The sequence below is a fragment of the Pristiophorus japonicus genome, chromosome 1 (assembly GCF_044704955.1).
Source record: "Pristiophorus japonicus isolate sPriJap1 chromosome 1, sPriJap1.hap1, whole genome shotgun sequence".
In the NCBI taxonomy this organism is placed as follows: domain Eukaryota; kingdom Metazoa; phylum Chordata; class Chondrichthyes; family Pristiophoridae; genus Pristiophorus; species Pristiophorus japonicus.
The window spans coordinates 506,004,375-506,017,141 of NC_091977.1; the positions used below are offsets into that span (position 1 = coordinate 506,004,375).

General features: G+C 43.4%; 1 protein-coding gene across 1 annotated transcript in view; it reads right to left on the bottom strand.

The window, feature by feature from the left end:
* The window catches only part of adgrb1a (adhesion G protein-coupled receptor B1a), a 691,398-nt gene extending 681,626 nt beyond the window's left edge, over nt 1–9,772 (bottom strand). The window contains exon 1 of the mRNA XM_070888471.1: nt 9,040–9,772. Within this exon, the coding sequence (XP_070744572.1) occupies nt 9,040–9,772 (733 nt within the window). The remainder of the gene's footprint in view (nt 1–9,039) is intronic.
* Between the last annotated feature and the right edge of the window lie 2,995 nt (nt 9,773–12,767).

A 12,767-nucleotide genomic window follows, 5' to 3' on the forward strand; every position in this document is an offset into this window, starting at 1 on the left:
TGAACCTCATTCCTCGAGTATCCTAACTCTCCCAGCTGAGCATCCAGCTGCATTTTGATTGCCTGAAAGACTATTCTAAATGTTTATCATTCTGGAAGTAAAGTGATCCTTTCCAGTGTCTGTTTTGAATTGACTTTCGCAAATTTACATTGATGTTCTACTAGCCTCACTTGCTTTAAAGTCACATCTGGGTTTAGCTTACACTCACAACAGGATGGAATTTCAAAGCTTTTGTTTTGGCAGAGTTACAGTATTTGGCGGGAAATTAAAATCTTCTCTCCGCTGGTTTTAAGAGTTCTAAGTAAAATAAATCTGGGACTGTCGACTCAAGCTGCTATCAGTGGTCTCAATGGCATTGATAAAATAATTGTCTATAATTTCAATAATATTAGGAATGAAATAATACCGTTATAGTGAGAGACTTGAAAAAAACAGTACTCTGTTGACTGGAGCAGAAATATAATAGTTCAAAATTGTGTAAGGGTGTGAGAAGATAAATAACGTGAGGCGAGTTCCACTGGTAGGACGGATCAATAATGAGGGCATAAGGTTAATGATTAGTTATAAACCATAAAAGGTGGAGAATGGAAGAAATTTGTTCATGCAAGGGATGATTAGAATTTGGAATGTACCTGTATTTCCAAAGCGACAACTGAAAAGATATACTTGCATTTATGTAGCACCTTTCACCACCTTAGCACATTCCAAAATACTTTACAGCCAATGAAATAGTGAAATTGAGTCAATCATTGCATTCAAGAGACAAGTATCTAAGAGTACATTGAAATGGGATTAGAGTAGGTGGCTCTGATATGCAGCAAGTACCAGCAGCAGAGGCAAGATTAGTCGAAATTGCCCCCCTCTGCACTAAGATTTTTGTGATATGGCACAAACTGGATGTCTCCTTCAAAGAAACATCAAACATGGCTGTCTGGGAAATAGAAATGTCACAGTGGTGAAGGAGGTACATTTCTAACATTGAGGGTAAAGCACATTGTTAAGATAGAACAGAGGGATCATTCATCGGAAATTTTCTTGGGGATTTTCCTGCAATATTAGCGGAAGATTGGCTGAAACCCAGTTTATTCAGTTTCTGTGGTTTCCAATGATCTTCCAAAGTTACCGTACCGATCAGGAGAATCGCCAAGGAAATACCTGGCAATTGTTCTGTATTCAACACCAGTGCAAGCATTTGATACAAAGAGTGGATGCCAAAAGTGTAAAAATGACTGATTCTTTAACACTGACTTCCTTTACTTTGATGACACAACATTCACCTTCAATACACCGTTCCTTTGATATACAGGCAACTCTCGATTATCCGGATCCCTCGGGGATTGGGCTATTCCGGGTAAACGATTTTGCCGCTAGGGCGAGTGCACATCTCAGAGCTGAAATTTGACGGTGATAGGACCAACCACGAAGACTTAGTTCATGTTATCATAGCGTGAACGTAATAAAATACATGACAATGGATTCACCTGCTTCAATTTATGTGTGATTGACACATGTGCGACAGTTTTTAAAAATGCCGTTACAGCGGGTTGTCTGTTAGATCCGTGTATGGATAATCAACAGTCGCCTGTATAATAAATGATGTTGGGGACTGGATGACATAATGGGTTAAACCCCTCCAAAATTTATGATCAGAAGTAGCCCAGACTACAGAGATAACATTATCCGCCCCCCCCCCTCCCCTCTGATAGCAGCAGAGTGCTATGTGAAGTGAGGTTGGGCAGTCTCAATTCAGTTCCTGGATAGCTGCAACACACACCACTAAAACTGACATTCATTTGGCAGTAAATGACAATCTCACTCAAGATAGGCCACAGATGACTGGTGTGGGGAATGATCAATGTCTTTACTTTTTTTTTAAAATCTACATGCTGCCCCTTGAAATCATCTGCAGGCATGAGATCAGCTTTCACTTGTATGTTGTTGATACCCAGCTTTACCTCTCCACTACTTCTCTCAAATGCCTTCATCGCCATCTTCAGCCCTCGTCACAAATTTTGCTCCCTTACTACCAATTCCAACTCCTTCCCCAGCCATTCTTTCAAGATGGATCAGACTGTGCAGAATCTTGGTATCCTATTCAAATCTGAGTTGAGCTTTAAATCACACATTATATCCATCACCAAGACCACTTACCTTCACCTCCACAACATTGCCTATCTTGGTCACTAACTCAACCCCTGCCCCGCAATAACCCTTGTGCTTGCCTTCATTACTATGAGACTTCACTACTTCAAGGTTGCACTTGCTCACCCCTCCTTCCCTCAATAAACTCAACTTGTCCAAAACTCTGCTGCACAGATCCTGACTTGCACTAACATCCATCATTCCCATCCTTACTGTCCTGCACTTGTACATGGTCCCTCAATAAATCTTATTTAAAATACTCACCGTAATCTAAAAATAAACCCGTCCGGAGCCTTACCACACTTAATCTCTATAATCTCATCCAGTTCCCCTCCTGAATGCTCCATTCCTCTAACTCTGATCTCCTGCACAAAACATTCAGCCACCTTGATCTTAATTTCGCACCACTGTCTTGCCACTTGTCAAGACCCATCTCTTTGACCAAGCTTTAGATACCCCATCCTAATCTCTCCTTTCCAGCTCAGCATTCTTTATTCTTACACCCGTTTGTGAAGCACCTTGGGGCATTTCATAGGTTAAAAGGTGCTACATGAATGCAAGTTGCTACTATTGTTGCTGTTGATCTTCTGAAGTTGGGAGTAAAGCACATCATTGAAGCCAAGTAGAGGGGTCTTGATTTTGATCTAACTCTGTAATAATTGTGCTTAATGTTGACATTGGATGTCCAAAGTGGAAAAGATTTCAGTTCCCAATACCTCAATACAAAAGCAAAATACTGTGGATGCTGGAAGTCTGAAATTTGCCTCACCTTGATGTGTACAACATCCCTTAAAAACCAGCAAAGCTGAATTTAATTTTAACAGTTAGATTGCCTGGGCAAAAATGGGCCACATTTGGTATTATTTTTGAAGGTGATTCTTTTAACACACCTCTGAATGGAATGCTGCCACCAACATACATCAACAAGTAATATATTTTTTTTATTCGTTCATGGTATGTCGCGTCACTGGCAAGGCCAGTATTTATTCACCAACCGGACGGGTTGCACCTCAACAGAGCCGGGACCAATGTCCTCGTGGGAGGGTTTGCTAGTGCTGTTGGGGACAGTTTAAACTAGCTTGGCAGGGGGATGGGAACCTGAAAATTGATTCAGTAAGGAGGGGAGTAAAGCTGGAATTAGAAAGCAACAATAAAGAAAATGAGTTTGAAGGACAGAGGAAACAAGCAGGAAAGAGAGTGTAAAAAAACAAACTTAAAGGCATTTTGTCTAAATGCATGTAGCATTTGTAAAAATCGATGAGTTGACAGCACAAATTGAGACAAATGGGTATGATCTGATAGCCATTACAGAGATGTGGTTGCAAGGTGACCAGGACTGGGAATTAAATATTATGGGATATTTGACAATCCAGAAGGACAGACAGTAAGGAAAAGGAGGTGGGGTAGCTCTATTGATAAAGGATGGAATCACTGCAATGGTGAGAAACAATGTTGACTCACATGATCAGGATGTTGAAACAGTTTGGGTGGAGATAAGGAATAATAAGGGGAAAAAGTCACTAGTGGGCGTAGTCTATAGGCCCCCTGACAGTAGCAACTCTGTTGGTCAGAGCATAAACCAGGAAATAGTGGGGGCTTGTAAAAAGGGAACAGCAATAATCATGGGTGATTTTAATCTCCATATTGATTGGACAAATCAAATTGGTCTGGGTAGCCTTGAGGAGGAGTTCATAGAGTGCATAAGGGATGGGTTCCTTGAGCAGTATGTAACAAAACCAACCAGGGGGCAGGCTATCTTAGATCTGGTCCTGTGTAATGAGACATAATTAATAAACAATTTCCTAGTAAAGGATCCCCTTGGAATGAGTGATCATAGCATGATTGAATTTCAAATTCAGATGGAGGGTGAGAAAGTTAGATCTCTAACCAGCGTACTAGGCTTAAATAAAGGAGACGAAGAAGGTATGAGGGCAGAGTTGGCTAAAGTGGACTGGGAAAATAGATTAAAATGTAGGACGGTTGATGAACAGTGGTGTACATTTAAGAGATATTTCACAACTCTCAAGAAAAATATATTGCAGTGAGGAGGAAAGGGGATAAGAGAAAAGAGAGCCACCCGTGGCTAACTAAAGAAATAAAGGACTGTATCAAATTAAAAACAAGGGCACAAAAAATGGCCAAAACTAGTGGGAGGACAGAAGACGGCGAAGCGTTTAAAAGCCAGCAAAGAATGACTAAAAACTGATTAAGAAAGGGAAGATAGACTATGAAAATAAACTAACACAAAATATAAAAACAGATAGCAAGAGTTTCTAAAGGTATATAAAAAGATAAAGAGTGGCTAAAGTAAATGTTGGTCCTTTAGAGGACGAGACCGGGGAATTAGTAAAGGGGAACATGGAGATGGCAGAAACTCTGAACAAATGTTTTGCATCAGTCTTTACGGTAGAGGACACTAACATTATCCTAACAGTGGATAGTCAAGGGGAAATCGGTGGTGGGGTGGGGTTGGGGGGGGGGGGGAGGAACTTAACACAATCACAATCACTAAGGAGATGATACTCAGTAAGATAATGGGACTAAAGGCAGATAAATCCCCTGGACCTGATGGCTTGCATCCTAGGGTCTTAAGAGAAGTAGCGACAGGGATTGTGGATGCATTGGTTGTAATTTACCAAAATTCCCTGGATTCTGGAGAGGTCCCAGCAGATTGGAAAACTGCAAATGTAACGCCCCTATTTAAAAAAGGAGGCAGACAAAAAGCAGGAAACTATAGATCAGTTAGCCTAACATCTGTGGTTGGGAAAAGGTTGGAGTCCATTATTAAAGAAGCAGTAGTAGAACATTTGGGAAAGCAAAATTCAGTCAGGCAGAGTCAGCATAGATTTATGAAGGGGCAGTCATGGTTGACAAATTTGCTGGAATTCTTTGAAGATGTAACAAACAGGGTGGATAAAGGGGAACCAGTGGATATGGTGTATTTAGACTTCCAGAAGGCATTTGTCAAGGTGCCACATAAAAGATTACTGCACAAGAATAGGGGTAATATATTAGCATGGATAGAGGATTGGCTAACTAACAGAAAGCAGAGAGTCGGGATAAATGGTTAATTCTCGGGTTGGCTACCAGTAACTAGTGGGGTACCGCAGGGATCAGTGCTGGGACCCCAACTATTTACAATCTATATTAATGACTTGGAAGAAGGGACTGAGTGTAATGTTGCCAAGTTTGCTGATGATTAAAAGATGGGAGGAAAAGCAATGTGTGAGGAGGACACAGAAAATCTGCAAAAGGACATAGACAGGCTAAGTGAGTGGGAAAAAAATCTGGCAGATGGAGTATAATGTTGGAAAGTGTGAGGTCATGCACTTTGGCAGAAAAAAATCAAAGAGCAAGTTATTATTTAAATGGAGAAAGATTGCAAAGTGCTGTAGTGCAGCAGGACCTGGGGTGATTGTGCATGAAACACAAAAGGATAGTATGCAGGTACAGCAAGTGATCAGAAAGGCCAATGGCAGTTCAGAGAAGGTTCACTAGGTTGATTTCGGAGATGAGGGGGTTGAATTATGAGGGAAGGTTGAGTAGGTTTGGCCTCTACTCATTTGAATTCAGAAGAATGAGAGGTGATCTTATCGAAACATATAAGATCATGAGGGGGCTTGATTAAGTGGATGCAGGGAGGATGTTTCCACTGATAGGGGAGACTAGAACTAGAGGGCATGATCTTAGAATAAGGGGCCATCCACTTAAAACTGAGATGAGGAGAAATTTTTTCTCTGAGGATTGTAAATCTGTGGAATTTGCTGCCTCAGAGAGCTGTGGAAGCTGGGACATTGAATAAATTTAAGACAGAAATAGAGAGTTCCTTAAACAATAAAGGGATAAGGGGTTATGGGGAGCGAAGTGGAGCTGAATCCATGATCAGATCAGCCATGATCTTATTGAATGGTGGAGCAGGCTCGAGGGGCCGTATGGCCTACTCCTATTCCTATTTCTTATGTAGGACCTCGCTAGAGGGAAGAATCAGGCTCATCAGTCTGTGTCCGAGTGCTCCATTGCGGTGCTGATAGATTAATGTGCTTGCCTGTCCATGAAGCTCACATACTTTACAGTTACTTTACAGCATAGTTCAGTTTTTGCAATTCTGCAAACAAAGGAGCATTATAACACAATCTGGAGAGCCATTATACTATATAATTGGTGTATGAATTATCTCACTTGTGAACAGGAGTGTTTTATTGCATGGCCTCTCTTCTCCCTCCCCTGCCATATGTATTTTTACATCAGTCTCTAGCAAGCGTGAGATTATCAAAAAGCATGGAAAATCTCTCAAATACATTCGCTCAATGATGCAGCACTCACTGCTGCTACTTATATGGTGTTCCTGGATATCTAATTATACCTTCTGTATGACATATGCCCTCACACTAACACTTTGTGATATCCACTGGTGCCATAATTTATAAAAGGATCTATGCCAAAACAAGCACCTTGTTATATGCCACGCATTCCTTCTGATATACATTATTTATGGTGCTCTCTTTATCAGACGATCCACATTATACAACAGTCACCTGACAGTGACATACTTTGTTTAAAGCTCTCAATAATTGTGAATTACCTCAGCCAACAAGATCTGGAGGTGGTCTGGTGCAGCTGCAATGGCCAGATGCCCAACAGAACCAAACTCTGAAATCTCCAGTGTTTTGAGATGGCACCTTACCCCAGAAGTCTACTGTAAGTTGCGAAGTACTGACTGTAAACCATCGCTTTATGAGCCCACTAGATAAATGCTGTGAACCTCAGCATTTATTTACTAAATACCTACCATATATTGTAGATATTGACTAGTCTGGTGACGTGGCTAGCAACTAAAGAGGGGCGACAGAGATACAAGCCAAATAAGAACATAACATAACAAAATAGTAAAACTTTTTGATACTAATGGAAAATAGACTACCCGATGTCAATACAAGACAGCCAATTTCCCTTTTGTAGTTTATGACATTGCCACCTATCCCAAAATATGTTGCAGTGAGACTCCCAATAATTCCTAATTCACTTTTGTTCTGTACACGCTACAAATCATCAAGTCTTATCTTGACAGGCAACAGAACCAAGCATACATGCTACAATATCACATCTATACTGTGAAAAAAAGTGTTTGGGCCATTCGCAATTGTTACCCTTATAAGAATCCAAAGAGCATTCGTTCAATGCACCCCAATGCAAATAGCAAAAAAGGACGAAAATTCGACATTTCTGTACGTAAAATATATAGCGGCGCACATGAGCGACCTATCCTCCTCCCCTTTCCCGCAGAACATTGTGTAAACAGTGGCAATTAGATGGCCCCTCACTGGAGCACTCAACAAGTCAAACTGAGACTATCATCATTTTCAGAAGAGAAGGGTATAAAATATGATTACAACACACTGCAAAAAGATTTAAATGCTGTCAATATTACAAGCTTAATCCACGTCTACTTTATCAAAAACATTTATCACTACGCTTAATACCACTTCTACCATCTAACCACCGTCCGTTCTGTAATTAACATATTCTACAGGTTTCTATTTCTTTCTGTGTGTGTGTGTGTGTGTGTGTGTCCCTCTCCTTTCCCCATTATTCTGCTCGGTTTTATTAAATGCTCTTTGTCGCAATATCTTCCAGTTCTGATGAAGCGTCCACACCGGAAAGGTTAACTTTGTTCTCTCCGCAGATGATGCCTCATCTGCGGGGTGTTCAGCGCTTTGCTGTTTTTTTCACACATTTACCATGCACAGTTTGATATGTACACAGTATGGTTCTGGGCAGGACAATGGCGTAGAACCCAGGAAATGCCACGGCAACACCCGTAGGGATGAAACCAGCATCCTGACCAGGAGATGAGCGATTTAAAATGTCCATTAATGAGCAGGTTGCAGCGCTTGAAACAACTGCATTTTTTAACCTGAAAGGAAATTAACTTTATTCTGGGGAACACTGGCACAGTGGTCTTTGCTTCTGCTGAATGCTGCGCGCTGCATTGTGTCTGTACGCCACCCCTGGGTAGGAACTGGCTGTGAACAAGCGTTCATTTCGAACCCCGCTTTTGCAATTCAAAAGGTGCCCTGGAATTTCCGAGCTCGACAACCAAGGCGGTCCATTATTTTCAGAATCCAGCAATCTTTCTGCGCTTAAGTTGTTTGAGAAGCGAAGCTCGAACAAGCAAGCAGAAAATAAACCGAAATGCCATTTTTTTTAAATGAACAATTGCTCTGAAATTATTACAACACCACCCCCCCCCCCCACCCCCGCCCCCCCAAAAAAATCAGAAGATGCCGGTTTTATTGTGAGAGACAGGGCTGGGAAAGAATCAACAAGTACATTATAACACTCGGAAAGTTGCTCTTAAAACTAGTCATCAGAAATGCATCACTCGGGTGAACTGAGATTGCAATAAGATTGCAAAAAAAAAACACAATGTTAGTACGGATTTTAGTGAGAAAGCGTGGAAACAATGAAAGGTTTAGTTTAATTATTCGAAATCGCTTGAGGGATCGGTGATACACGTCGAAATGCTTTCTACTTGCTGAATCATAAATGGGCGAGAGCCCCACTGGCAATTCTCAATGAAACCTTACATTTCGCACCCCTATCGCTTTCCCCAGCTGATCGCCGGTCAATTACATGTCAATTTTTTTTTTAACCTCCAGACTAATTGTCCAGATGGGTCCCTGTACAGGTTATTCACAACCGGGGCCATCCATAAATGTCTCGTTTATACAAACAATTACCGCAATTCAAGTCAAGTGGGTAAGGTTTTGTTTTAAAGCAGGTATTTAAAAAAAAAACAGAAAGGGCGCGACGTCTCCACCTGAAACATGAAATCTAAGAGACTCGTTTGTTGATAACGGAGGCTTGGAGAAGTGCACACCCGTCCGGTTCACTTACCGGGGGAATCCGCGTCGCTGCTCTCCTTTGGACTCTTGATGCAATTTTCCAAGTAGACCCCGTCTTTCAAACAGCTGTCGCCCTTTTTGTTTAAGCCCAGCATCTCGGTGGACTGGCCCATGCTCTCGCCCCTCGAGCAGAAGCATGGGGTCTGCATGATGCCACAGGGACGGGCGCTGGTGCTGATGGCCAGGCAGGTCTCCAGCCACTTGCAGAGCATCTGGCAAGCCCCTTTGCTGGGGTCCCTGTTGCCCACCACCAGATACTCCGCCGAGAACTCCCTGTCTTTCGCCCTGCCTCCCCTGCCCCTTGACCAGAGGCCCTCCTGGGGCCAGCTCCGCTTCATCTGCAGGTACTGCTTGCTGGACTGCAGGAAGGCGTAGCGGGCGGAGGAGTCGCACAGCTTCAGGACTTCGTCGAAGCTCTCCATGCCCAGATAGGTGCGGGTGCTCGCCAAGAAGGAGTCGAACTGGTAGGTGCGGATCTGGTGGCGCTCGCAGATGTCGCTGGCCTTGTGCACCTTCATGTACAGCGTGTATCTCCTCGGGTCGGGGTTCTGGATAATCCACGAGCAGACCGAGTGGTTGGAAGCGAAGACCACCGAGGAAGAGAAGTATCCGAAGAGTTTGCCCTGGACCAGAGTGGTGCAAGGGGGCTGGCCGACCTCAAACCCGCGAGCGGTCCACAGCGCGGCGGCAAATATCACAATCACCGCGGTTTCAGTGATCCTCATCCTAGGTCAGTTGTCCCAAGAAACGCCAAGGAAATAGCAGCAAGCGCCCAGACCATGGACATAACAGGGTCGACTTTTAGAGAAAGAGACCTGGAGATGGTTTCATCGCAATCTTTGTAGTTTTGTCCTAGGTCTCCCCCTTGTGGTAAATTCCCCGAATTGATTACAGAAAGAATAACCCTGTGAGTCCCGAAGTAATAATTTCCAATGCTGTATGCGGTTGTCGTTTATTCGGAGTGCACGGGAACTATCTTTATAAATAATACATATCAATTTCAGCAGGATAGATACCAGGGCTTCAGGCAGGCGTCTCAACAGTCAGAGTTGAATCTGAAATGATAAAAAGGACAGGTATCACTTTCCTTGAACTGGCATATTATCTTACTTTTAAAGCCCATCTTTTGATATGGCCTTTTATTGATTTTTTGGGGTTCTATTTCCCGCAACTCTTCCAGCAAACTCGATCGAGCCCCCGGGAGCTGGTGGCATTTCTAGGATTTCAGATCAAAGGTCCTATCGCTTCCTTTCAGATCAAGCTTCCTGTCGCTTCATTCCTCACTCTCTGCATCGCGTCGGCCACTTTAAAAACATGCAGCCATTACAGAAACTTAGTTTCACGCAGGTTGTTTAAACAGACTGCTTCTCACGTTCCAGTCGGCGTTTCAGTAGAGCCTGCAACTACACGTCCTCGCGCAAACTCAAATATTTTGATAATTAACGCTAATTAAAATGCAGCTTTTCTCTCCTGATTATCGGATAAACACCCCAAATTAATTGCCATTTAGTGATTTGCACATTGCAGCCATAAACTGTTTGAAATAACGCACTTAATAGCTCACAGAAAGCATGCTTATTAAACCGAGTGCTCGCCCCGTCACTCAAAGGTGACATAATTTCACTAACCAAGACCTCCAGAGTTAGAACAGATTGCTCCTAATTTATAACTAACCGCATTAGCAAAGATAGAGTTATTAGAGTAGTCACTTCAGAACAATTTTGAGCTTTCCACTATAGACTCTCTAGGGTGAAAATGCACAATTTTGAATAAAATGCTATTCTGTGCGCATTGCTACAATGCTTATATCGCCAGCAATCACAGAGTGACCGGCCTATGTTTTAATAGCACCAATCTGCGTCTTTAAAAGGAACTGGCGTGCAAATTAATTGTTTTATTGATTTTGTCTCGGGATAGAGGCACTTTGTTGAAGTTTTGCCCCATTTTAAGGGCTGTATAATAACTCTGTGTTTGTCAATAGGGTCGTAATGAATGTTCCTACATGTATCTCCATATTATGCGCTTTCTTCCAGAGGAAAGAAATGGAAAGCGTGCATCTTTCCGCACTGCTCAGGCCAATGCTTGCTCTGATATTGTTCGCTGGTCCAGTGCCGGTAGTATCTACCTCTACTGTCTGCTGCGTTGTGACAGGAACAGAAAGAAGCCTGTGTTCCCCTTAAGCTCTCTCTCTCTCTCTCTCTCGCTGCCTGTGGTTCTTTGTCCCCCTGATTTAAGACGAGGCATGCATTAAGGGAACATTAACCCATTGATGGCAATTCACAAACCATCGTCGCTTACCAAGATCCACGAAGGGTGGAAATAAACATTGGGACAGGTACACAACCTAGCGGAGCTGCGAGAGAGTGGGTCTACGATTCATTCGGATGTCCATTTTAAGCTACGCGTCGGCTGCACACTCCTGGTGTTGCTCATTAGCTAGCGGGCTCACATCAAGACGCACTACTGCCCCCGCCCCCCTTTATGGCACTTCCCTCTGGGTATCGCACGCCAACTTATCCATCAGGCGTTCAACATTCCCACAAATAATTGCATTTCATCTTCCAGAATCCCGAGTCCAGAATGCATGCCTGTGCAATGATCATACACTTTCTCCTTTCAATTGCGCTTTGTAACTGGGCAAGGGGGGCGGTGAGGGGGCCGGCCGGGCGATCGCTGATCAGGACGGTACACTTGGAGCGCCCATGCCTTGAAGCGTAAAGGAAAGCAAGAGTCTCAAACCTGGAATGTATACAGTGCAGAGCGGGGTGTAGAAACACTGTCACTGACTCAGAATGCATCACCATATTGTTAAAAGTTACTGTCTTATAACAAAGCCCATCTTTACCAGCTAAACCAGGGAAGATGCAGAGAAAAAGGTGGCAGGATTGGCGCTGGCGTGGGCGCATATTGAAGGCTGTCCACATTTGCTTGTGCTTTGTGCGTGTGTGGTGTGGGGGATTCTGTGCACTGTGTTTATTCCAAGTAGCAAAAACACGAATCATTTTTTTAAAGTAAAAAAGCAAATTCTGGTCGAGAAAGGACAGAGCCCCTTGATAATCAAGGTCGCTGCTTGCGGTCCGTCAGCCTACCTACACTTGGAGAGACCTGGAGCATTGCGCTTGCTGGAGAAGCGTGTCGTGCGCGGATGGCAAGGGCAGCCTGAGCCCAACCGAATCAGCGGAGCCCCGCTTGCTTGCATTTATTGGTTTCCAGTAAGCTTTCGTTTACAATCGCTGACAGTCAGCCCTTAAAGGTGCATTGCTCCTAGTGGATATTTCAGTCCCCACCTTGGTAACCCCTGCGCGAGAGCTCATTGGGCGGCTGCCAAGACACCCAGGTGATGTCTTTCCCCCCCCCCCCCCCCCACCTCACATCCTTTCAAGATGCTCTGAATGGTGAAGGAGTTAATAGAAATTAAGTGATTCAAACTCGGTGAAACATTCTGAACGTCACGTTCTGCCTTGGGGGCTGCTAATTGCTGTGTAATTATCGCGAGTTATTTGATTCCAGCGCAGCCCATTCTAAAGCGATGGTCTTTATCTGTTACTAAGGAACGACTCCATTGTAAGAGGTAGTTGGGGATCCCTTCTGCCTGATGCATCACAACTAATATCTAAACAGGGTTGCACCCTGAGCCACAGTTTTCTCCTGGTTGTAAGAATCACACTTCTGCTTTCTGATCTAAGAGCATTCAAATGCGTCAGATTGATTCGCTGCCAA